This window comes from Rhinatrema bivittatum, chromosome 9 (genome assembly GCF_901001135.1).
Source record: "Rhinatrema bivittatum chromosome 9, aRhiBiv1.1, whole genome shotgun sequence".
Lineage (NCBI taxonomy): Eukaryota > Metazoa > Chordata > Amphibia > Gymnophiona > Rhinatrematidae > Rhinatrema > Rhinatrema bivittatum.
In genome coordinates, this window is record NC_042623.1 from 242,334,772 (window position 1) to 242,362,055 (window position 27,284).

Consider the following 27,284-nt stretch of genomic DNA (forward strand, 5'->3'; position numbering starts at 1 on the left):
GGGATCAGCACTTGTCCCTGTAGGAACCTGAGAAGGACGGGATGATGGTATTCCTGAAGGTCCTGATCTAGGATCTGAAGGCATCGAGGGAAGTACTGGAGGCATCGATGAAGGCATCGAGGGTACCGGTCCAGGCATCGATGGATGGATCGGTGGCACCGATGGGCGCATCAGCATAGATGGTTGAGGCATCGGAAGGACTCTCGATGGAGGAATGTGGAACGGTGTTTCCCCTCCCGACGACAGGGTAAGCAGGGAAGGCACCGGAGCCATCAGTGACCCAGGATCCATCGGTGGAAAAGTGGCTATGAGCGCTTCCATCTTCGAGAGCAGTGGTGCCAATGCTGCCGGAATGGGATCGATGGTCGGTTCCACGACCGGCACCGATTTCGGCGCCGGGGGACCTTGGAGTCTGTGCATCACCTTATCGATGGCCTCCTGAACCATCCAGTCCAGTTCTTCACGGAGACCTGGACCAAGCAGCCCCAGCTCCGGAAGGGAAGAAGGAGGCAGAGGCAAAGCCAGAGGGACCACCATTAAAGGCGGAGTCGCGGCTCCTGATACCCGTTTGGGTATCAGGAGCCGTTCGGTTGCCCTCGGTGACCCGGTCGCAGAAAGGGTCGTGTGCCTATTCTGGACGGGGTTTCTTCGGTGGCGGCTCGGACAAAGGCGAGGTCAATGATTTTCCTTCATCGATGGTCCGAGACTTCCGGTGTCGATGCCGATGTTTTTCTCTACGATCCCCTAGGTCCTGAGGGGGAGTAGAGGTAGTTGAAGGCCGAGAAGTCGTTGACGCCGGACGGTCACCGGCCAGTGGCCGATACTGGCGCGAAGTGGACGGTGCCGGTTCAGACAAAGTCGATGCAATAGGCAGTGTCGGCGTTTGAGAACGGAAGATAAGTTCCATTTTCTCCATTCTGGCCTTGCGTCCTTTTGGTGTCATTAAGGCACATTTGGTGCAAGTCAGGACATCATGCTCGCACCCGAGACACATTACACAGACTTTATGCGGGTCTGTTATGGACATGGTGCGAGTACAGTCCGGGCACCGACGGAACCCGACGCCATGGCCTTTGAAAAATTTAGCCGCGGTACGGTCGACGGCCAGTAGGCCGCGAGGGCCAAGCTTGATGGGAATTGTCCGAAATGGGTAAAAACGTAACGGAGTACCAGGAGTCAAAAATTCAAAGGAGGGTCCCCCTGTGGGGTATGAAAGTTTTTAGTAATTCCGTGAGGGACAATTCCTGTCAGGAATCTCTGTGGAGCTCCTTAACCCGCATGGCTACTGCTGCACGGAAAAAAGAAGACTGAAAGGGGACCCCTGCTGGCTGCAGGTTTAGTGCCATGCTGGGCATGCCCAGTAGGTGCCAGTCAAAGTTCTAGAAACTTTGACAAAAGTGTTCCGTGATTGGGCTCCATCCTGTGATGTCACCAATATGCGAGGACTACCATCCTGCTTGTCCTGTGAGAAAAGTCCTACCCTCTGGCTGAGGGCTGTTTTCTCTGGTTATAACAGCTGTGATTTTGGCCAGAAAGCAGAGTTGCTTACCTATAACAGGTGTTCTCCCAGGACAGCAGGATGTTAGTCCTCACATATAGGTGACATCATCAGAAGGAGCCCTGTCATGGAACACTTTTGTCAATGTTTCTAGAACTTTGACTGGCATACTGAGCATGCCCAGCATGCCACCAACCCTGCAGCCAGCAGGGATCCCCCTTCAGTCTCGTTTGTAGCAAAAGTACGAGCGAAAAATAAAATAATAAAACATAAGCGAACCCAACTGTGCAGGGTTCGTGAGGACTACCATCCTGCTGTTCTGGGAGAACACCTGTTACAGGTAAGCACCTCTGCTTTCTCCCAGGACAAGCAGGATGGTAGTCCTCACATATGGGTGAATAGCAAGCTACAGCTGAGTCATACATACGAGGCCAAGCAGCACCGAACATGTGCAATAGGCACAACTGGGGTGCTGTTGGCAAGGATGAGGCAGCCTGAATTTCACAACAGGTCGAGGTAGGACAAGTTGGGTTCTTACACTGGAAACAAATTTCTTAGGACAGACTGGCCAAAGACAGAATCCTGTCGCCCAGCCTTGTCCAGGCAGAAGTGAGCTGCGAAGGTGTAGAGAGAGCTCCATGTTGCAGCCTTGCAGATGTCAGCAAACAGTACTGAACGATAGTGTGCTACTGACGTTGCCATTGCTCTGACTGTGTGCCTTCACTCGTCCCTGTAGTGGAAGGTCAGCTTGCTGGTAACAGAATGCGATGCAGTCTGCTAACAGTTTGACAGTGTTTGCTTGCCCACCCGCATTCCCAAGTTTGTTCTTATCAAAAGAGACAAGAGTTGGGTGGAATTCCTGTGGGCTGTGTGTGGTCTAAGTACAACACAAGAGCACGCTTACAGTCCAAGTGGGGAGAGCTCGCTCACCTGGGTGAGTGTAAGGTCTTGGAAAGAAAGTGGGCAAGACTATGGACTGATTTAAATGGAAATCAGTTACCTCCTTAGGAAGGAATTTAGGGTGAGTGCGGAGAACCACCCGGTCATGGAGGAACCTTGTATAGAGTGAGTAGGTCACAAGGGCTTGTAACTCACTCACTCTGTGAGCAGATGTGATAGCTACTAGGAAAAGAACTTTCCTTGTCAGGTATCTGAGTTCACAGGAATGCAAGAGCTCAAAAGGAGAGTGCATGAGCCGTGCAAGTACGACATTGAGGTCCCATGCCACAATCGGTGGATGTAGAGGAGGCTTAAGCTGTACTAAGCCTCTCATGAAGCGACTCACCAGGGGTTGAGCCACTATCAGGGCATCTCCTATTCTTTGATGGTAAGCTGAGATGGCACTAAGGTGCACTCGGATAGATGTCTGGAGACCAGATTCCGAGAGGTGCCAGAGATAATCCAACAGACTCGATGTGGGGCAAGAAAAAAGGATCCAAGTCCTTTTGTGTGCACCACAAGGTAAATCTCTTCCATTTAGAGCAGTAGGATTTTCGCATGGAAGGCTTCCATGAAGCTACTAGGACTTAAGATATGTCACTTGAAAAGGTTGAGTGGTTGTAGTATCAGCCTTTCAATATCCAGGCCGTCAGAGAGACACCCTGGAGGTTCGGGTGGCATAACTTGCCGTGATTCTGTGTTATGAGGTTGGGCAACGTGCCCAGACGAATGGGGTCCTGGATAGAAATGTCACAAAGTATGGGCAACCAAATTTGGTGCGGCCAGTACTGGGTTATGAGAATAATTAAGCCCTGGTCCTGTTGTAGCTTCACGAGAGTCTTGCTTATTAGCGGAATCGGAGGATACGCATAAAGCAGGCCTTTGTTCCAGGGATGGGTGAAGGCATCTCTGGTTGGTGCTTGCCAGTCCCTGTGCAGGGAACAAAAGCTTTCCACTTTGTGGTTCTGATTGGATGCAAAGAGGTCGATGGTCGGATGACCCCACCAATGGAAGATTCTGCTCACAACTGAGGGATCCAGAGACCATTCGTGGGGCTGGAAACGTTGGCTGAGGCGGTCTGCCAGTGCATTCTGTGTGCCCACTAGATAAGTGGCTCGCAGAATGGAATGCGACAGGGCCCAGGCCCAAATCTGTACCATCTCCTGGCAAAGCAGATAAGAGCCCATATCCCCCTGTTTGTTCAGCTACCACATTACAAACTTGGTTGTCTGTTTGAAACAGGACAACTATGTTGGAGAGGTAATCCTGAAATGCATAAAGTGCGTACCACATCCCTCGAAGCTCCAGAAAGTTGATTTGATGGGTCGCTTCAGCTTTTGTCCAAGTCCCTTGCGTTTGAAGGCCTTGGACGTGGGCTCCCCAACCTACGTTGGAGGCGTCTGTAGTTTAGGTCACCTGAGGAGCCGGTTGCTGGAAAGGAAGACCCACTTGTAAGTTGGCTTTGTGTGTCCACCAGGTAAGGGACAGACGAAGCTGGCTGGTCATGTGTACCATGGACGACAGCGGCTGAGTAGCTTTCCGCCACTGGGATTTCAGAGTCCACTGGGTCACTCTCATGGCAAGGCGTGCCATAGGGGTGACATGGACAGTTGATGTCATGTGGCCAAGCAACCTGAGGAGCTGGCCAGCTGAGGCTCTTTTTCGACGACGGATAAAAGCTGGCAAGGTTGGACAGCGTAATCGCACGGTCGTTGGGTAAGAATGCTCTGGACAGTGTCATGTCTAGGTCTGCTCCTATAAAGGAGAGAAGATGAGACTGTTTCAATTGGGATAATTTGTTAGAAATCCCAATGAATTTAGAAGCCTTATGGTGAGACCGAGAGAGTCAAGGGCTCCTTGTTTTGTCTGGCTTTTCATGAGCCCAGTCATCCAGGTATGGAAAAACGTATACGCCTCTATTTATTTTATTTTAAATTCTTTTACTATACCGATACTCAAGATGCGGTCTTATCGTACCGGTTTACAATAGAACAGGGAAACCAATTAACAACTATATAGAAGGTAAAAAGTTACATCAAACAGGGAGCGAAAAAACATGGGAGCTGGAGGACAGGAAAGATATTTTAACAACGATAACACTGAAGAGTGGTAAAAAACTGCGCAGTCACAACTGCCAGGCATTTCATAAGGACTCGAGGCGCTGAGGCTAGGCCGAATGGTAGTACCTAGTATTGATAGTGACTGCGGCCTACCACAAATCGCAGATATTTGCGATAAGGAAGGGAGATCGCAATATGGGTGTATGCATCTTGAAGGTCCAGAGAGCAGAGCCAATCCCCTTGTTGAAGGTAGAAGAAGTATGGTGCCCAGGGATACCATCCTAAACCATTTCCTTGCGAAGAAATGTATTCAAGGCACAGAGTTCCAGAATAGGCCGGAGGACGTCCGGTCTTTTTTGGAATAAGGAAATATCTGGAGTAGAAACCATTTTCCCTGCTGATTTGGTGGAACCGGTTTCCATGGCTCTGACTGACAGAAGGGTTGAGAGCTCTGACTAGAGTTTTCCTGTGTGGTCGTCCCAACTCCAGGATGGATTGGGTGGGAAGTCCAGGGGTATTTTTTGAAAAATTTAGACGGTAACCATGGGTTACAATGGACAGTACCCACTGGTCTGTGGTGATTGGATGCCAATTTGTTGCAAAGTGGCACAGGCGGCCCTCCACTGGAATTTGGCTGCTGCTCTCTGGGAAAGAGTCAAATCTAGACACAGGGCCAGGTTGTGGAGCTGGCTGTGGTCTAGATGTTCTAGTTTGGCACGCATGTCCCCTCATGCAAAGGATGCAGGAGGGTAATATCTGCGTGGCCTGTAGAATTGTTTTCTTGGGTTCTCTAAATGTGGCCCTGTGGGCTACGGAGGGATCATCTGGGGAGACAGTTGACAACTGGCCCAGGGTCTCATGATGGTCCTTTAACTGGGCCACTGCGCCCTGGATCTTATCCTCGAACAGGTTGTCTCCAGTACAGGGTAGATCTGCCAGTTTGTCCTGCACTTCTGGGCATAGGTCTGAGGCCCTAAGCCAGGCCCAGACTCTAGCACTTATGCCTGCTGCCAAGACTCTGGATGCTGTTTCAAAAAAATCGTAGGCAGCTCTGACTTCATGTTTACCTGCTTCCATTCCTTTTTGTAGGATAGAGAACAAAGTTTCTTGTTGTTGTAGGGACAACGTCTCCGCAAATTCCTGGACTTGTTTCCAGAGATTTCTGTATAAGTCATGTATAATTGATATGCTGCAATTCGCGATATTAACATGGACCCTTGGAAAATTCTTCGTCCCAACGCATCCGTTTTAGCCCTTTTTCTGAGCTGATTCCACAACTACAGAGTGGTGGGGCAGCTCTTTTTGAAAACCTGGGGCTTGTTGAACCAGGTAGGTAACATATCTTTTTATTGACTGGGGGTACCGTATCTGGATGTTCCCACAGGTGGTGCATGAGGTCCAAAGAACTTTATGTACTGGTATTGCCATTATTTCTTATGCAGCATCTACAATTGTAAGACCTCCAACATTTTATGGCGAGCATCTTCCTCCGTGACCAGTGTAAAAGGTATAGTCTCAGACATCTCTGACAAAACTGGCAAAGGAGAGGTCTTCTGGAGAAGATCTTCACCTTTCCTCCAGTGGGTGAAGGCTCAGAGTAGATCTTCGGATGTCCGTGATGAATCATCTGATGATGCATCGCTCCATGGATTATAGGGACTTTCGCCTTCTCCTCCGGTGGAGCTCCCAATGGAGGAAGCATGCCAAAGCCGAGAGGGCAGAAAGGCATCAATGGAATCGGCACCGGCATTGAGGGCATTGGGGCAGATGAGGTGCGCTTGGGGTACCAGTAGCCCCGATGGCCCTGGCATGGGCTCCGGCATAGACGGTTCCTGTGGAGGGACATGGCCGGGAATCGATCTTTCCTCCTTCCAGAAACCCGGTACTGGAATCGGACCTGTGGAGGCCTTGATAGACGACTTGATGCCAGCGTGTCTGGTGGCAGAGGAGTCGAATAAGGCACTGATGAGCGTATCGAGGCGCTTGAGGAGTGGTGCCACCATTGAAGGAGCCGTTCCGTTCCGGGGCCGATTGGAAGCCTCATAAGGCTTTAAAAGCACTGCCTCTTGGACCATGTGGTCCAATTTCTCCCATGAAGCCGGCATAGGTGGCATGGTGATCAGGGTAGGAGGCAGGCTAGGCGTCACCAAAAGCCTCCATGGGGACCCGTGGAGGCTCGGTGCCCGGCCCCAGTATTGGTGGGGGAATGCCTAGGGGTCATTTGTGCACAACTAGGGCATCGACGAATGTCGTGCGAGGGGCCTAAGAACAAAACACATACTTACGTGGGTCTGTTATGGACGACCATGACATTCAGGACATTTTCTAAACCTGGTCGCCCTGTTAAAATCTGGCGGGCGGCGCGGTCTGTGACCATTGGGCACCAAAGCGGTAATCCACCGGGAACCGACCGCAAGTACTGGAAAAAAAACACTTACCGAGAGTCGGAGGGGACGGAGGGCAAAGGGGGACCCCACTAAGGGATTTTTTAAGAAGATAAACTTCAAATAGTTCCGTGAGGAAAGTTGTGAGAAATTTCTCACAGAGCTCCTAAACCGCGAGGCAACCGCTGCGCGGAAAAAAAAGAGACTGAAGGGGGATCCCTGCTGGCTGCCAGGGTTAGTGGCATGCTGGGCATGCTCAGTGTACCAGTCAAAGTTCTAGAAACTTTGACAAAAGTGTTCCATGACAGGGCTCCATCTGATGATGATGATGATGATGTCACCCATATATGAGGACTACCATCCTGCTTGTCCTGAGAGAAGAGGCATTCTTTCTTCTGGGAACAGATAACTGAGAAACAAAGGAGCACCTGATCTCTTGCCATTTTTTCAAGCATCAGAGACCATAGAAAGTTTTTCCTTAGCAACAGCTGGATTTTAAAGAATTGCATTTATAGGGGTACTACCTTGCCCACCACCATTTTATTGCGAGTCTCAGCTGAAGTGGGTCCTAGACCTTAGAAAGTGAAATTGCTTCCCTAGAACAGGTGTTCCCCTAGGACAGCAGGATGTTAGTCCTCACATGTGGGTGACATCATCAAATGGAGCCTGGCAAGGAAAACGTCTGTCACACTAGAAACTTTGGCACACTGAGCATGCCACTATCCAACGCATCCACATGGGGTCTTCTCTTCAGTCTCTTAAGTAGAATATGAAAAAATATCAACTATAGGAACCCAAATCCACGGGGGTGGCAGGTGAGTTTCCTGAGGACTAACATCCTGCTGTCCTAAGGGAACACCTATTACAGGTAAGCAACTTCGCTTTCTCCTAGGACAAGCAGGATGGTAGTCCTCGCATGTGGGTGAATCCCTAGCTACAGGCTGGCCCCGATAAATAAATGGGACCAATGGACACCAAAACAGGTGCCAACAGGCACAACAGAGGTGCTGTTGGTAACAGCAGGGACAGTCTGAACTCCAAACCAGGGGCCTTAGGTAGGAAGAGTTGGGTTCACAGCTGAAAAAGGTTTCCGAGGACAGACTTGCCGAATCTGCTATCCCGGCGGCCATAACTGTCCAGACAAAAATGAGCTGCGAAGGTGTGGAGAGAACTCCATATCATGGCCTTGTAGATCTATCCTATTGGAACTGCACATAGTTCAGCCACAGAAGTCACCGTGGCTCTAACAGAATGAGCCGTGACGTGGCTCTGCAGTTGCAGTCCCACCTGGACATAACAGAAGGAAATGCAGTCCACTAGCCGGGTGGAGAGATTCTGCTTAGAAACAATCACTCCCAGCCTATTAAAGTCAAAAAGCTGGGTGGACTGTCTGGGGGCTGCCGTCCGGTCCAGGTAGAAGGCTAAGGCCCTCTTACAAATTGATGGTGTGCTGCGTTCTTTCCCCTTGGTTGGAATGAAGCCTAGGGAAGAAAGTAGGTGGGACGATGGATTGGTTAAGATGGAAATCCGTTACCACCTTCGGCAGGAACTTAGGGTGCATGCGCAGAACCACCCCGTTATGGTAGAATCTTATGTAGGGTGGATAAGTCACCAAGGCATGTATTTCACTGACTCTGAGTGCAGACATGATCCCTACCATGAATATGACCTTCAGGGTCAAATACTTGAGGGTAGAGGAGCGCAGCAGTTCAAGCAGTGGTTTCATCAGCTGGCCAACTCCATATTAAGGTTCCAAGAAACCACAGGGGGCCTCAGGGGAGGCCGCAGCTGAAGCAATCCACGCATGAAGCGCCCTACCACGGGCTGCACCGAAACAGGCAAACTGTCTACGTCCTGGTGGTAAGCACCTATGGCACTCAGATGTACCCAAATGGAGTTGGTGTTAAGCACAGCCTCCATGAGGTACAGCAGGTAATCCAGGAGCTTCCGGACAGGAGAAGGGGTCAAAACCCCTCTGCTCACAACAAACGGTAAACCTCCTCCATTTCAAAGCATGACTTCCCGGTGGAAGGTTTTCTTGAAGCCACCAGGATGCAGGACACCTCCTCTGAGAAGTCAAGAAACTGCAAGATTAGCCACTCAACATCCAGGCTGTGAATGACACTGCCTGGATGTTGGGGTGATGCAGCCTGATGATCCTGCATGAAAGGGCAGTTCCCAGATGGACCGGATCCCGCCGAGAGATATCCTGCAGGAGCAGGAAACAGACCTGTTTTGGCCAATGATCCTCGTAGCCCCCCTGTCTTGGCAAAGCTTCAAGAGGGTCTTTGATACTAACGGTCTTTTGATACTAACAGATTGGCCTGTCCCCCAGTGAAGGGAAAAGGTGTCCATGGCTGGCTGGTCGTTCCGACCTGGTCAGGGAGCAGTACCGGGGATCTTTCCTTTTGCAAGGGGGGAGGCAAATAGATCAATGTCCAGGGTCCCCAGAAATGGAAGATCTGATCCACCGCCACCTGGCTTCAGGTAACACTCGTGGGGTCTGAAGGTTTGGCTCAGCCTGTCTGCTAGGGCATTCTCTGCACCAGCATTGCCTGAGCTAGTGCCCAGACTCAGATCTGCACAGTCTCCTGACAGAGGATGAAGGATCTTGTGCCCCCTGCTTGTTGATATCCCACATAGCTAGATTGTTGGTCCGGATGAGGACCACCCTGTTGGCTAGCTGATCCCAGAAGGCCGACAGAGCATACCAGATCATCCACAGCTCCAAGAGGTTTATCTGATACAGAGCTTCCTGGGTGTTCCAGAGGCCCTGGGTGTGGCGACCTTTCACACATGCCACCCAACCCAGGTGGGACATATCCATGGTAAGCACAATCTAGGTGGGAGGAGCCTGAAAGGGCACACCCTGCTCCAGATTGGACGGAGTCTGCCACCAAGGCAGGGAAGCCCTGAAAGAGGGGGAGACATGCATGCGAACTTGAAGGCCTTGGGTGGCCTGGTGCCACTGGGATCGCAGGGACCACAGGGGCCGATGCATTTGTAGACGAGCAAAAGGGATGACATGGACGGTTGCTGCCATGTGCCCCAGAAGCTGCAGCATTTTTTGCGCCAACACCATCCGGCTCCGCTGGACCTCCTCTGCCAGGGTCAACGTGCCTGCCCTGTCATGGGGTAAAAACGCCTTTACCTGCACTGCATCTAACTCGGCCCTATGAAATCCATCCATGATGATGGATGGAGATGGGATTTTGGGTAATTGATCAGGAACCCAAGGGACTAGATCCCGAATGGTCCAGTGAAGTGATCTTAAAGCTCCCTTCTGGGTACTGTTCTTGACCAGTCGTCCAGGTATGTAAAGACTTGGATCCCCCACTGGCACAAATAGGCCCTGACCACAGCCACTTTGTGAAGACCTGTGGTACGAAGGCTAGGCAAAATGGGAGCACGCGGTACTGAAAATGCTGACGACCCTCCACAAAACAGAGATACTTCCTGTGACCCTGGGAAGATTCTGATGGCGTAGGTGTCTTGTAGGCAGAGGGAGCAAACCCAGTCCCCCTCTTTGTAAGAGGGGAATCAGGATGCCCAGGGATACCAGTTTGAACTTTTTTCTTTTGAGAAAACTGTTCAAGGCTCGCAGATCGAGAATGGGATGGAGGCCTCCTGCTCTTTTTGGAATCAAGAAATAACAGGAGTAAATCTCCTGACCCTACTGGTCCCGAGGAATGGGCTCCACCACCCTGGCCATTAAAAGGGCAGAGAGCTCTGCTAGGAGCAGCTCTGGATGTGAGATGGGACCTAAATTGGGTATAGGGGCAAATATGGTGGAACCTCTACGAGGTTCAGTCATGGACAGGTCCGCAAAAAAACAAAGATGGCCTCCGACCAGTGGATCCTCTGGCCTTGGCTGAAACCTCTGGCTTGTGCTCTCTCATGGCCAGTCAAAACCCCATAGCAGGACTAGCCTGGGGTGGTGGCTGAGGCTTGGGGCCCCGCTACTGCCGGGACCTGGCCCCATAGCTGGCCTGCTGTGGGCGAGAGCGAGGGGCAGGAGGATAGTACTTCCTTGGCCTGTAGAAAGGCCTCCTTGGCCCCAGTCTCGAAGAACTCTTGGAAAAGGATGGGGAAGCAGAGACACCGGCTGACATAAGCTGGAGGGTCTCATGGTGATCCCTCAGTTGTGCAACCGCATCCTTCACCTTTTCACTGAAAAGGTTATCCCTGGTGCAAGGTAAATCAACCAAGTCTTTCCTGGTCTTTAGGATGAAGATCTGAGGCACGGAGTCATGCAAGAAACCTCGCAGAAATACTGGCAGCTGCAACCTGGCCTGCCTTTTCGATGACATCATAGGTAGCCCACACTTTATACTTCCTGCACTCAAGGCCCTCTTAAACGATGGATATAAGGGCTTCCTGGGGCTAGGCCATCCACAACTTCCTGGACCTCCTCCAGAGATTATGGGTATATTGGGTCATGTACAAAAGGTAGGAGGCAATATGGGCTACCAACATGGAGCCTTGAAACACCCCTCCCTACCCATGGCATCCCACGCCCTGTGCTCTTTGCCAGGGGGAGCCAAGGCTTTGAGTTTTTGACCTCTTTTCCTTCTTTAACGCAAACTCCACCACCACCTGGTGGGGGAAGCTGATGCTTCTCAAAACCCATATCCTGCTGCTGCAGATACACCCCAACGGTTCACCGGGGTAACAGAGAGGGGGTGTTCCCATAGCCTTAGAAGCAGCTCACGAAAGATCTCGAATGGAGGACTGCCACTGCCTCGTTTGGGGCATCCACGAACTGGAGGATCTTCAGCATTTTATGGCAGGCATCTTCTTCCGTCACGAGCTGGAAGAGTATGGCCTCTGCCATACTGCGAATGAACCTCGCAAAAGTTAGGTTCCTCTGGCAGAGATAGATGCTGCTCCGCCAAGGGGAGATGGATCCGAAGGAAGACCATCGTAATCCACCGATGAGCCATTGGAGGTATCGCACCAAGGCTCACCAAGACCGCCCGACGCATCCCGGAGCTGAGGCACCAAGGGACGCGTGGGCAGTGTGGGGCCCAAGGGTCCAGGTACCAAAGCAGGCTGAGGTGCGCAGGGCCCTGCTGGTATAGAGGGCACCGCTGGGGCCTCGTCCCTGGAGGAGTCCCCAATGGGGATTGGCTTGGATACCCTATGCTTCAGTGCACAACGGGTCACCGAGGGGTCATGGCACGCCAGCAACAACTGGGTTGGGAGAACACCAAAGAGGGCATCAAGTTGATCCAACAACGGTTTCCAACCTAGGTACCACTGTAGGTTCTGGCATCGGCACGGGAACTGGAACCAAGGAAGGCACTGGTACCTATGGTGGGAGCTCCGGTTCCTGTCGCCTAAAGCACGTTCCACCGCCAGGCGCACCTGATGTTTAAGCTCTGCCTCAAAAGCCTCTGAGGAAAGGGCAGGCTGAGAGGGGGAGAGGATAGGCCAGCTCCTCCTCTGGATGCCGAGGAGGGTCTGTGCCCAACACCAGAATCAGTGTGGACGGCTTCGGGCCACCGGATGCGAGGGAGGATAGGCCTTCTCTTGCCAGGGCTGCTTCGGAGGCAAGTGCCATGGCTAACCCGAGCCCCAAACAAGGACGGAGACCGGTGGTGGTGCTTCCGAGATCTCCCACGGTGCTCAGCCCGGCCTTTCCCCAACACAGAGGACGAAGATAATAATCCAGAGATCCGGGACTTACAAGAAACCAACACGGGCCGATCTCCGGTGCCCTCCATACCTGAAAGGTCAAGGACGAGTAGTTCCCCTCAGTCCTTTGGTGTCGATGGCATCAATGCCAGAGTGGACGGATTGGTCTTCCCTGATCCAAAACCTTCATCTTATCCAGCCAGGCGCAGCAGCCCTTTGGGGTCGTCTGCGCAGACAACTCGCAGCCCCAAACATTGTGCAAATGTCCCTAGGCACAGAATGCACACTTCGTGTGGATCTGCTAAGGACATAGTCCAGCAGATACAGATAGAGAAGAAAAGAGAAAACAACTCACCAACCGATGAAAATACCAATGGGGAACCAGAGAGAGACCCAGCACAGGATAAAAAGAGAAAAAACACACTTTGTAGAACGTTTCCCATAAAAAAAGAGCACGAGCTCCACCACCGCGAGATGGTAGCTCCATGGCAAAGAAGAAACTGAAGACAGACCCCGAATGGACACGTGGATAGTGGCATATTGGGCATGCTTAGTGTGCCAGTCTAGAAACTCTGACAGACGTTTTCCGTGCCGGGCTCCATCTGATGTCACTCACATGTGAGGACTACCATCCTGCTTGTCCTAGGAGAAGGTCAAATATAATAAGTGACACTTGAATTCACTACTGCACCTTAGTGCACCTCTCTTAAAAAAAACAAAACAGACATCAAAATGGGCATATTGTTTAAATACAATTTATTTATAGGTACCTACATAACACTCAAAAAATGTGTTGAAATAAAGACAAGCGAAAGTACTTCTTAATAGACAGCATGATATTTGAAAGACTCTAGCGTTAAAGGGAAAAAAAACCCCCTGACATTCACAATTCATTCAAACAAGAAGTGCAGCCTTAGGCCAAACTTCTCTTACTGGTTAAGCAGCCAGGGCAGGATGGAAATATAAGGATGCTTTTTGTCTGGTTTAAATAATATGGACGTGCTCTACATTTCCAATGTAACACGTGCACCTAGCTGTGTTTCAGAGTCTCCTAGCCCATCATAACATTTGAAACACTGGCTTTCAATTGTATGCAGCTTTTTGAGGTTTATGTCCTCAGATATACATTAATCATTCTATATTTCAATCCAATTACAGTTTATCATTATGTAGTATCAATGCTATTAACTCTGTTATTTAAAATCTGATTTAAAATACTTGTCTATGGGAAAACATTTTTAAATAGTCAGTTTTTTTTTGACAATGTAACTAGTTTTCAAAATTGAATCCCTGACATTATCTTTTAAATAAGCACCTCACAGATAATAGGACACAGAAAACATACATTTAACTGTCCTGTTTTGTGGGTCAGCTGTATGCTTTGGAGTTTATGTTTAAACAAGTAATGCATATATTATGACTCGGAGGTTAAATGTTTTTTTTATACTGCCTGAGCATTTTACAAATGACATTAGTGACTCAAAGTGGCTTGTGATTAGGAAAGGGAGGGGATAAAAAAATGCTAAGGCATATCTATTCAAACCAACAACATAATTCAATGTGCAACTAATAACAAACAGACTGCTAAGATAGAAAATAAGAAATGCAAGTGAATAAAGAAAATAGGGTGGCAAAAGCCAATACAGATAATGTATTTCACACAAAATCCAAAGCATACCAGTATACTTTTCTAAAGGAAAATAGTTTTTTCTTCTCCCTATTGCCAGTCTCCCAGTCCCACTTCCCTCTCCTCCCAAACGGGAACAAAGACTCCAAAGGACATTTTTAAAGTTTCTTTATACAGTACAAAGATATAAGGGGACATACAGTCTTCAGTACCAACGATCAAGATGACTTATGCACATTGTCATCTTGTTAGCAGACCAGCAGACCATTCCACTAAACCAGTGGTTCCCTTGAGGAATACCCAAGCCAATCTGGTTTTCAAGATATTTCCGTGAAGCATATTTCCATACACTGGAGACTGATTGAGGACCAGTGTAGGAATCAATTAATTCATTTATGGTACTAGAATTCTGGGTTAATTTTATATCCTTCTCTCTATTTGGAAGAGACATGATTAATCCTGTGTGATCTGAAAATACTACATTTTCTATAAGACTTTTGGTGCTTTCTAGGGTGAATCTGGATAATTTATATATCAGTTTCAAATGCAGGATCACCTGCCAAGTCTACTAGCTAAAATCTGCACGAGGAAATATTTTTATGGAGAAGTGGCATGCCCCAACAGCACAGATACACTGGTAATGGCATGGCTGGCTGTATGCTAGCCTGCTAGTCGACCTATGCTTGATCACTGCCACTTTGTTAACCTCACTCACTAATAAATGTATAACATTTAAAAGGGTAAAATTCTCACTGTTTTTATCTCAAGCATTTTTAAGTCTGTTTCATCACCATCCTTGTACTAGATGAATACAGAAGTCTAGACGAACTTACCCCGCCCTCCCACACCATGGTCTTCTTAAATAATTCTGTAACATGAAGATGTGGCCTACATCTTAACAAAAATAAAAAAAAGCGTGTCAGCTACTAAGAAATTAAGAGACAGCATTGACCAAAGGATTAAACATTCACTATTGGATATAGTGTCTACTCAATCTTCAATGTTTGTGCCACACAGTGACTCTAGCTATCTAATAATTGTATAAAAGGGTGGTTCATAGTCCATTCAAGTAAAACCTTTAAAAAAAACAAAAAAACCTGAAATACAGAAATTGTTTAAAAAAATTATTATAATCTTAGAAGCAACAAGTCAAAATTCTCCATCCTCCCACTAAGTTGAAACATTTCAAAGATGTCTTAGGACATCAGAATACACAGGCATTTTTGAGTGGACATTTAACAAGGGTCCCAGCCCAAAGTCTGCTACCTGTACAGACATGAAAACAAGATGAAAACTGCGCTTATTCCGCGCAAACATCAACATGCTGGTTATAAATCCAGAGGACAAGCGAAGAAAAGCTCTTCAAATTTCAGCATGCACAGGCTACTAACCATTACAGGAACTATATACAGTAGTAACATGGAGGGGGAGAAATGGTAATAGCACACAAGGTTATCTATGTGCTGGAAAGTTTCTAGCATTCTTGACTACAAATTGCCAAACCAATTTTGGTTTTAACTCCTCACTCCCCCCCCCCCCCCCCCAAAAAAAAAAACCCAAAAACACTTGAGAATGAAAATACATTTTAGAGATGGATTGTTTTAACCCTGGGTAAGGTTCAGTGCATCACATGATAAATTAAAATGAAGATGTGACTGCATAACCCAGTGAAAAAATTCCTATGCAATTTGCATGAAAACATTTTTTAAATGGTTAAAATACTTTCATAATTCTAGCAGCCTGTTTTGTCATCAAGACTATTAGATAGCTTCACATGTTTAAAAAATAAATTTACATTAAAATGTTACACCTAATACACAGTTCACTATTTCACAACAATTTTTCTAAAGTTTTGTTCTACAACTCCATTCATTAGAGAAACTTCAAAAGTAACTACTTTGGACTTTTTCATGTGTATTTGGAAACTACTGCTTTTATTAATGCTAGATAATTACATTTCTGGGATACCAACTCAAATTAATTTCATGTCTTAAAAATCACATTCCTAACATTCACTATAGAAGTCCACAACTGATGCATTCACAATATCTGCAAGCAGGAATCCTGGGCTCTACAGCTAACTGATCCATTTATGTCTGAATACCTGTGAATTTCACACGGATCACTTTGCTTTTTAATTCTTTAAGGCTGCTGCAACTTTTATTTTTGACCAAATGATGAGTCGAGTCTATAAAAAATGTAGATTTAAAACTCAAACACACCCAGAAGGTATACAACCAATCTTGTAGCAGCAATTAAGAGTTAATACAGCTGCTTGTAGAGAGTATTTCTGGCCACTTGGGTTAAATCATTCCTCTAATCTTGCCATCACTGCTTATCAGGTTTCAGATTTTTGCCTCTAAAATAAATCTTGAGCCACATCAGGCACTGGATCAACTCTGCATTTAGAAAGAAAACAGGAAAGCAGGGCCACTGAAGAATATTAAAAAAGATGCATAAGTGGGAATTCCACTTGTTACATGGATAACTACAGGGTTTGTCCTTTTTGCACACAAGCAGAAGGACAAATGTAACTCTGAAACTGCACAAATTCAGGAACAGTAAACCATAAATATATTTCTCCAAAACAATCCTTCACCACTCTCTCTAGTGATTACTATGATGCCTTTCAACTAGAGAAATATCATGCCCAGTAAATGGTGTGCACAAGTGAAAAAGGGCATTTGAATTCTGCAAAGACTTTATTTGGGCAAATCATTCCCAATGTTCACCTTCATCTTAAGTTTCTAGAGTACGTCATTCATTGCACAACTTAAAAATGTTATGCTTTCCTAATACAGCTATGGTAATCGAGTTCCGTATTACACAGTTCACATACAAACTTATATACTAATATTTTCACTAGTCTACCAGCAATGGTCAGCACCGTATAATACATATGGTATTGCACTTTTTTTGTGTGGCACCTACAACATTCTGCAAAGAAATTCCTTCCAAATACTGAGAGTGAAACTGTATTAAGTGCTACAGTGGAGAAGGGTCACCTTTTCTGGCTGGCTTCTGAAATGTTCGGGAAATTCAATCAACTCCTATTTCACAGAAACAATTTTTTACCATATGTTTGCATGACTACAACCTAACAAACAGTCTTGATGACCTCCAAACCTGTGCTGGGTCTTAAGTATTGTAGTGGCATTTTTATTACAGAAATAAAATGTACGAATACAATTACTTAGGAGTTCCAAATCCAAGAAACAATCATGAGCACCTTAATGTAAGGATGACTACCGGTACGATGGTCAAACTGAATAATGATTCTAAACTGAGGGTCCTAGTTACCAAGGATTTTCTTCGGTTGCAGATCCAGAAAGATATTAGAAACTGAGCAGGTTGCTTGTAAACCCAGAGCTGGCCGAGCCAGGTGGTTGTGTCATGGTCTCTATGTGCATTCGGCATCCTGCATGGCTTAATATTTTTATCTAGATGAGGTCCTTGGTAAATAGGTCCCTTTTCTGGCTGTAACAAAAGTTGTTGGGCCTGGTCTCTGAGCAGTGGCAGCATCCAAGGGAACTATAAGAGACAAACAGTGACAACAAACTTTAGACAACACAGTGATCAATTAAAGAACACCAGAAGCATGATCCAATCAACGTTTTTTCTGCAAGTACAGAGGAGGAAAAGAACATTTGAGCAATCAGGTCCTAAGGTTTGCCTGGGGGTCCAGTAAAAGGACTAGATGCAACAGTCTCTCTCGATTAGTAATGGTACAGATAATGTGAAGCCAAAAATCTTAGAAAGACTAAGAGAAAGGATTGCCACAATGAAAGAGAAAATAAGAAAGATAATATACATAAAGAATATATATTAATATCTTCTATTTATACATATATTTATATATATATATATATATAAAAAAAGTTTTCATAGCGAAAATCTTTCTGTTTCATAACCACATAAGGTGAAGAAAAAAAAGCAGGAAAACACATCCAGTTTAATTTAGAATAAGCTAAACCCAGAGTGCACATCACAAAATTCTACTTGCAGGACAATTCCACTTCTTCCCTGTCACTTTAATACATTACAAAGGCTGACAGCAATTTGCATATGGATAAATACATACATACACACTTTGCTTGGCCTTTGAAATTTTCTGTAAAAAAAAAAAAAAAAAAAAAAGGAAGATATCCACAAATATTGCCAAGGAAACCTCAAATAAATGAGACTCTGAGCCCTGACGGATCCCCAAAACCTAAGGTGATAGACCCAGACTAGAAATCTAAAAATGTTTTTCACAGATTATATATACAGTGGATTCCACTTGTATGCACAACTTTCAAGTCCTGAAAAAACATGCACTCTTTCAGAATTTTTGGTTTTTAACATATAGCTATATTTATTAAATGACAGAACGAGTCTTGATAATTTTAGCTTTTCTTTGCAATGTAACTGAAGAGCAGGCTTAGAGATGAATGTATATTTACAACCAAGTGCAATTGAATGCTTAATGATAAGCAGGTTTGCTATTCAACAAAAGTTAACATGGTATTTACTGGATGTCAAAAACCACTGATCAGCACGTTTTATGCAATGCAATCTAAACAAAATACATGGAGTGATACGGAAAACAAATTGACATGTCAAAATGTACACACCACCATGCTGCATACAAGTGTAACTTGACTGTATGTCATCTCCAGTGTTTAGCTAGGGGGAAAAAAAAAAACTGGTGAGGGTTTCCTGCTTTTCATCCCTTTTGTATCCCAACATCTACAGTTTCACATCATATCAGTCTTGCTACACTTTTCAATATATGGCTGGTACATTAGCAACCAAGAACAAATATTAAAACATATGGGCTTACCAAATAAAAGAAAGGCAGGTCATATACAGTGGAACCCTATTATTGCGGACTCTAAACGATATTCCTAAAGATGCATTGTTTCCCTTCCAGTGTACATGAGAAACGTTTTCCAGCAGAAGAATAATCACCAAGGAGGAAAGACTATTTCAATGGTCACATCGTGATTTCAGATGTAATTCATAAACAAATTGAAATGTAAGTGCTCTTAATATTTATTCATATTCTTTATTTTATGTAACAATTGCTTTTGGTCACTTTTTGATAAAAATTAGGAATAAAATTGCTCTCTTGGTATAATGAATTTCCCAATTTAAATACATTTTTAAATGGAAAATATGAGTTTGCTATAAAAGGGTTCCAGAGTACATTCTTTCCGATCATCTTCAAGTCAAGTCCTTTTGTGTAATCAATGGCCAGAAACCATCTTCTTCAATACCTAACAGATGATGTCAAAGTTAGTCTTCTGGCTCAGCAGTATGGCATAGCATATGGATCTGCAGATAGCTAACGGATAAATCTCAACTTTTTCAGTATTAGGATCACCTGAAGCCCTGCTTGTGATAACATTTTTGTTGTGATTGCCTTTTTTCTTGGCTGCTGCTGTACTCTGAATGCTGTTCTTGGTTTGTGCAATTCCTATACAACCAGGGCTTTACTTGCTGTCTGGTATAACAGTGCAGTGTGGTGTAGCACCCAAAATATGGGCCATCAGTCTCTCCTTCGCTTTTTAGGCTCCCATTTCAGTTCAAAGCATGCTGCTTTATTGTATGGAAGATCCAGTCCATTTTAGTTGTCCAGCCACCATGATGTGCATCATTCATCTGTTTCATGAAATATTCCAAAGCTTCCTGTTCTGTCTTGTCCAATGCAAGGGTCTTTCGGATATATGCAATATCATCAAAAGATTGCAATTCTGGCATTCCTGAGCCAAGCATCATGGAGAAAAGATTGATGAAGAGATTGGCATGCTGACGAATGGCCAAGTAGGCCTTATAACACATCTCTTGGAATCTTAAAAAAAACATTAAAATAAAAAGTAGTTATCAGTTTGGACCATTTTTTCACACCATATTTAAACTTATTTTCATTTATTTATTCACTTTATGATGAATAAAAGGACAGTAGGCAAATAAAGAACAGTTAAGACCAAAATTGGTATCATAAAAAATGGCTGACACTGATCTATCAGGGTTAAATTGAACCGCCTGCTTTCCAACAGATAGATCTTAACCAGTGGAATAAAGTGGCTTCACAATCACAGTAATGTGGAGAAGGGGGGAGGAAGGAGTAGGAAGACCCATGTTCCATCAGTAGCTGACACAGGCCTAGTCCTTCAGATGACCTGATCTCAGGCTCAAACCCAGACCCATCAACAGTCATCCTTCGCTGCCATCACCTGCAAACTGTCAAGTCAAGTTTGAGTTTGAGCAAATGTATGTTTCATGGCTCTGCAGCTGCTTCTCCCCCCTTCTGCACAGGCCGTCTTTCCATTCAAAGAGCTGGCAGGAAGCATACATGCCATTGCAAGGGGAGTGAGAATGAGTGAAAGCTGTAATTTAAGAGAAGAGTGGAGGGAGCTGGAAAAAAAGAGATGAAGAATGGGGGTGGCTTGAGTGTGTGGGGGATAGCACATCAGTAGGAGGTGGTGGTAGCAGTTGAGGATGGGAGACTTATGCAGGTGGTAAGAGTATTTAAGTGTGGGAAGAGAGTTGGGGTGTGAGATGGAGGTACAGCAGAGATAAAGAGAAGGGAGGGCTGGGATTCTCCATTTCTTTCCAATTCCCCACCCCTAAATGCAAAGGGACGGAGCAAGGCAGCTAATAATAGGCATCTCTTTTGGCAGTATGACACTGTTTACTTCACTTTTAACTAAATGATAATTTCGATTACTTAGCGTCGACAGATGGACTCAGGACCAGTGGGTTATGTGCTCTTCTGCTAGCAGATGGGAGACGGAGTCAAATTTAAAAGCTGACGTCACTCTAGATATACCCCGGCAGTAACCTCTTCTCTTCGAAAAGCCTTTGTGGATATATCTTTGCTTAAATAACTTGATTAAACTTGATTGAACTGGTTCAACTGATTTCAAAATTGGAGACCGCCAGTGCATTCAACCAATTAACATCGACACCGGACAAACTGTGGGTGTCTTGAACTAGGGGTAAGCAGCGGCTTACCCATAATTTGCTTAGTCTCCAGGTTCGCTTTCCGAGGTCCTCCTTCTCTGGGGCAGCCGTGGGCGGGATGCTGAGTCCATCTGTCTACACTAAGGAAAACGAAATTACCAGGTAAGTAATTTCTCCATTTCCTAGGGTGTAGCCAGATGGACTCAGGACCAGTGGGATATACAAAAGCTACTCCCAGACAGGGTGGGAGGCTGCCCGTAGCCCACTTAGTACTGCCCCTGCGAAGGCTGTATCTTCTCAGGCCTGAACATCCAGGCAGTAGAACCTGGAGAAAGTGTGTAGGGAGGACCACGTCGCCACCCAACAGATCTCGGCGGGCAACAGCAGCTTGGTTTCTGCCCAAGAAACTGCCTGGGCCCTAGTAGAATGAGCCTTAACCTGTAGTGGTAAGGGCTTTCTTGCCTCTATGTAGGCTGCCTTGATTGATCCAGTGGGCTATGGTTGCCCGTGAGGCTGCTGCTCCTTGCTTCTTCCCGCTGTGAAGAACGAACAAGTGATCCATTTTGCACACTGGTTCCGATCTTTCCAGGTTTCGCACCAGGAGACTGCCGACTTTTAGATGGCGAAGGAGTGAGTGTTCTGAGTCTTTATCTTCATCCGGAGATGGCAGGGAAATGGCCTAGTTCAAATGAAACTCTGAGACCACTTTCAGTAGGAAGGAGGGGATGGTGCACAGCTGTATGGTTCCAAGAGTAAACCTAAGGAACAGTTGCCGATAGGATAGTGCCTGTAGTTTGGAGATGTGACGAGCTGAACATATTGCCACCTGGAATACCGTCTTCAATGTTAAGAGGCGTAGTGACAGACCACGCGTTGGTCTGAAGGAAGCCCCTGCTAGGAAGTCTAATACTAGATTGAGATTCCACAGGGACACTGGCCACTTTAGGGGTGGTCGGAGTTGTTTAACCCCTTTTAGGAAGCGGGACAAATCCGGATGAGTTGATTGCTGGATACCATCCACTTCGGCTCTGAAGCAGGACAGTGCGGCTACTTGGACCTTGAAGGAGTTGAGTGACAACCCCTTCTTCATACTGTCCTTTAGGAACTCAAGAATCATGGGGATCTCTCGCACTAGGCTTCGAATACTCTCCAGATCCGTATGTATGATAGGGATGTTGAAAACTTGCGCGTGCGGAGTAGGTGTGAATTACGGCCTTCGAGTAACCGTACTTCTTCAGGCGAGTCCTCTCAAGGGCCCGACCGTAAGAGAGAATCGAGATGGATCTTCGTGAAGAATCAGGCCCTGCTGGAGAAGGTCCCTGTGTGGAGGTAGGCACAGAGGGTTCCCCCCAAGGAGTCTTTGCATGTTTGCGTACCAAGGGTGTTTTGGCCAATCCGGGGCTACTAGTAGAACTAGTCCCCTGTGATGTTCTATCTTGAGGATGACCTTGCCCAGTAGTCTTCAAGAGTATTTATTATAAAAGCAATATTCCAGTAAGTGCCCGACTCAAGGCCTGAGTTTTGCCCAATCAAGAGCTACTTCAGGGGCTAAAATAAATCAATTATTGCATAGTTTAATTAAAATATAATACATAAGCAACACACAGAAAAAAGTTCTTTTTATATAACTTAAAAAAGAAAAGAGGTCAACATGCAAAAGACTAAACAGCGGAAGGACAGAAAGCCATATTCAGAAAAAAAGACCATGGCACTTATTACCTGTTCATGACAGATTTTGTCAATTGACAGGAAACAATATAGTTATCTCATACCTATCAGGAGAAAAATATATTCAAATTAAGTTTTACTTAACAATAAAATATATGGTAATACATTTCTCTGTTAGCAATGTAATAAGGTTTTACCTCATTCGGAAGTACAAAAACATTAGTAGCAGGTGTGTTCCAATTTTGTTTATGAAGATACTAAAAAAAAAGGCAAAAAAGGTTAAAAATAAGAGTATAAGAAGCTAAATAAAGATTTATTAATAAAAGTAATAATGCTAAAAATTATTAAAAATGACGTTGTCTTTTCCTGCGATGTGGGAGGCTGAGATCCCTTGTAGGTTTATCTCCGCCCATGCCTTGAGAGGATCTATCTCCAGAGACACCTGCTGGCTCCTGGTTCCTCCCTGGCGGTTCATGTAAGCAACCGTTGTAGCGTTGTCTGACATTACTCGAATCGCTTTGCCTCGGAGTCTGTGGCTGAATTGCAGGGACACTAGTCTGAATGCTCGAGCTTCCAGGCGGTTTATGTTCCATCCGCATCTTCCTTGTTCCATTGTCCCTCGGCAATCAGTTCCTGACAGTGGGCTCCCCACTCTCGCAGGCTCGCATCCATGGTGAGCAAGATCCAGTTCTGCTTAGTTGGTCTTCCTGTAGCCACCACTGAAGCTGAGAACGTACCTCTGCTGGTAGTTGGAGACGAATTGAGTAGTCCTGGGACAGTGGGTTCCATTGTGGCAGTAAGGAGCGCTGGAGCGGTCGCATGTGGGCCCTTGCCCTCAGGACGAACTCCAGGGTTGATGCCATGAGGCAGAGGACTTTAAGATAGTCCTATACCTTGGGATGTGCATTCGTCATCAATTGTCATAATTGTTCCATCAGTTTCCTTCTCCTCGGGGGAGGGAGGAAGACTTTGTTCTGTTTGGTGTCGAAAGGGGCCCCCCAGGTACTCTAGAGATTGAGCAGGCTGCAAACTGCTCTTGCCCGTGTTCATGACCCAACCGAGTTCCTGCAGTAGGCTCTTGACTCTGCTGGTCACCTGCTGGCTCTCTTCCGAAGATTTTGCCCTGATTAGCCAGTTGTCCAGGTAAGGGTGTACCAAGATCCCTTCCTTCCTCAGTGTTGCCACCAAGACCACCATAATTTTGGAGAATGTTCTGGGGGCGGTTGCTAGGCCGAAAGGTAGCGCTCAGAACTGGTATTGGTGACCCAGTATCGCAAAGCGTAGAAAACGCTGGTGATCTTGATGGACTGGAATGTGAAGGTAGGCTTCGGAGAGATTCAGGGAGGTTAGAAACTCTGATTGTACTGCCATTATGACAGAGCGAAGAGTCTCCAATATGGGTTGGAATGATCCTTCCTTCTTGGGAATGAAAAAATAGATGGAATAGCGCCCCATATTTTGTTGGGGCGTGGGAACTGGAGTTATTGCCTTCAGCCTGAGTAGTCTTGTCAGAGTGGCTTCCACTGCCAGTCTCTTGGTGGGGGAGTGGCAGGGCGACATCATAAATTTGTCTCGAGGGAGGCTGCGGAACTCCAGAGAGTAACCTTCTCGAATGATGTTTAGTATCCATTTGTCTGATGTAATCTCAACCCATCTTTGGTAGAAGAGGGCAAGTCGACTCCCTATTTCCTCTTCCTGTGGATGGGTCGTCCCATTCTCATTGGGGAGCACAGCTGAAGCCTGCCCCCGGGCCTGTTCCTCTCTGTTCCGAAAGAGCTGGGACCTTCCAGAAGGATGAGGTGGCTGGAACTGCAAGTTCCTGTAGTGTCTAAAGCACTGCGAGCCTCTGCCCTTGGTTCTTCTGGTCTTCCGAGTAGCTGAGGCCACTGGAGATTTGCCCCATTTGCTGGCTAACTTCTCCAATTCGCTTCCGAACAAGAGAGATCCTTTGAAGGGCATTCTGTGAGATTCGCTTTTAGAGGTCGCGTCAGCAGACCAATTCCATAACCATAGTTGTCTTCTGGCTGCTACCACCAAGGCTATGCCTCTGGCTGAGGTACACACCAGATCTGAGCTTGTGTCCGTCAGGAAGGCTGTTGCAGTTTTCATCGTCTTACTGGTATACGTTCCAGAGTTATTTGCCTCTTTCGAGAGGTGCAAGCAGGAACATGCCACCAGTGTGCGGCAGGAAGCAATCTGCAGTGTCATTGCTGTTGCATCGAAGGCCTGCTTAAGAATGGATTCCAATCATCTATCCTGAGTATACTTCATTGCTGCCCCTCCCTCAATGGGAATGGTTGTTCACGTTGAGACAGCAGAGACCATGGTGTCCACTTTTGGGAAACGCAGGTATTCCTTGGTCTCTAGTTCCAGAGAGTATAGGGCTTCCAAGGCTCGACCCCCCTTTGAAGCTGGCCTCCAGGGCATCCCATTCCAGGTCAATCAGTTCCTGGATGGCTTCCATCATTGGGAAGTAGCATGAGGCTTTACGAAGGGACACCAGGATGTGGTTCTTCTTTGGTTCTGCCATAGGATCCGTGCCTGGAATACCCAGATTCTTCAGAGTCTGGGAAACAAGGGCTGGTAATTCATCCTTGTGGAAGAAGTGAAGCATGGTTCGGTATGGTTCCAGTCCTGGAGGGATTTGTCCTTCTTCCAGGGAGTCGCCATCATCATCTTAGGTGTCTAGGTCCCTGTCAGGGGAAATTCTTGGTTAGGCGAGGCATGTCTTGCGGCATCCGAGCAAGGCCAGAAGGATCTTGTGCTTCTGGCAGGGGTTGAGCCTGGGGCGCAGCTGGGGCTGATTGCGCCTGAACGAAGGCTTGCAGCCCTTGGAAAACTTCTAACCAGGAGAAGGTCCCTGGGTCCATGTTAATCCCAAGGGGAGTCGGAGTAGGGGGCCCCAGAGGTGCCCTCTTGTGGAGAAGCCATCTTGGAGATGCATAGATCCGGGGAGCTATCGTCAGTGGCAGTTCCGGACCCAATCCCTTGACAGTTATGGACCAGGCTTTGGTTCCCCCTGGGCTTCTTCGCAATGCTGACACAGGCAGGACTCCAGTTCAGACTGCACGGCTCTTATGTGCAGGCTGTGCAATGAGAGTGCCTTCTGGCCTTCTTGGACACCAGTGCCATAGCCTCTATGTCTAGGCACAGAGGTAATGAGTTTCAATGTGCACGGTGCGCTCAGTTGTGCGTGCGATGTGTGTTCAGTTGTGTGCACGGCTATGTGCGCCACTGTGAGCGCATCTGTATTGGACGCGTACAAGTTAGGTGCATTGGCTGCCCGACCTGCCTCGCGTGTACCGCCGGTCGAGAAAGGAAGATGGTGCCGACGCCCCCCCCGCCCGTAAGAAAGTGCCCAGAGGGTCTCTACATGGACCCCGCACTGGGTCGGGGGCTAGCCCAACCAGGACTGCTCAACCCATTGGTGCTCCCTTTTTTACCTCGCCAGAAGGAAAAAAACAGAATAGGTACAGCAATCCAAGCCTCGGAGACCAGAAACCTTAATTTAAGGTTTTCTGCTTACCTGGTCTTGGCGCTTACCAATCATGTGCCGGGATGGTCTCCAGCTGCGGGGGGGAGAGGATGTGCACCTGCTGCCTTTCAGCCACTCTGGGGGCTAAGTCCATGCCAGGAACCAGATACCGGACCAAGGCACTCCTCTGAGGGATATCGGAAGGCACCTCAGGAATCTTCAACTGGGGGAGGGACCCTTAGGTTTCACCGCAGGAGAGTGGGGCTCTATCTTCTTTAAGGTAAAATTTGTTTCTTCTTTGCTGAAATTCTTAACACAATTCTAGTGTGTGGGATAGTGTCCGCATCTGCTAGGAGACGGAGAGATACTGAAGAGCTGAGGTTACTGCAGGGGTATATCTAGAGTGACGTCAGCTTTGAAATCTGACTCCATCTCTCATCTGCTAGCAGAAGAGCATATAACCCACTTGTCCTGAGTCCATCTGGCTACACGCTAGAAAACTGGACATCTCAGGCCCATAAGGTATGTGAAACCAGCAAGAGAACGGAAAGATGTGCAAGACAGGTCAGGCGGAGATGAGGGAGGAAAAATCGAAAGTGTGTGTAGTAGGAATGATAAAGCTTTGAAAGAGCACAGTATGAAGTTGCTGAAATGGATGATGCAGAGAACAGAGAGCGAGAGATGGCGCAGAGCAGATGGTTTTATTTACTAGAATGGGCTGGGGGAGCACCAGAGCTAAACAATGAACCTGAGGTCTCCTGATATAAGACTATGCCTAGGAGCCTCTCATGTTCTTTACAATAACTGCTAGCAGGCACACTTATAGTCCGATGCAATATCAGCGCACGTTAAACGGGCACTCATGACTGAGCGCCCGCTCCCTTAATGAACGCTGATCCACCTCTCCTGAGCCCCCAATTTAATATTTAAATTGGGTACCACTAAATAAAATTATGTGCCCCTGGTGCCCCTGGTGCCCAGGAGAGGGTGGCTGTCAGTGTTAGGAAAATGGATGCTCAATTTCATGAGCATCCGTTTTCTTAACCTG

At 46.8% G+C, this 27,284-nt stretch overlaps 1 protein-coding gene across 1 annotated transcript in view; it reads right to left on the reverse strand.

The window, feature by feature from the left end:
* Positions 1-16,058: 16,058 nt before the first annotated feature.
* Positions 16,059-27,284, reverse strand: part of PIK3CA (phosphatidylinositol-4,5-bisphosphate 3-kinase catalytic subunit alpha) — a 191,038-nt gene continuing 179,812 nt past the window's right edge. The window contains exon 22 of the mRNA XM_029615553.1: positions 16,059-19,978. Coding sequence (XP_029471413.1) covers positions 19,708-19,978 — 271 coding nt within the window. The 3' untranslated portion in view covers positions 16,059-19,707. The remainder of the gene's footprint in view (positions 19,979-27,284) is intronic.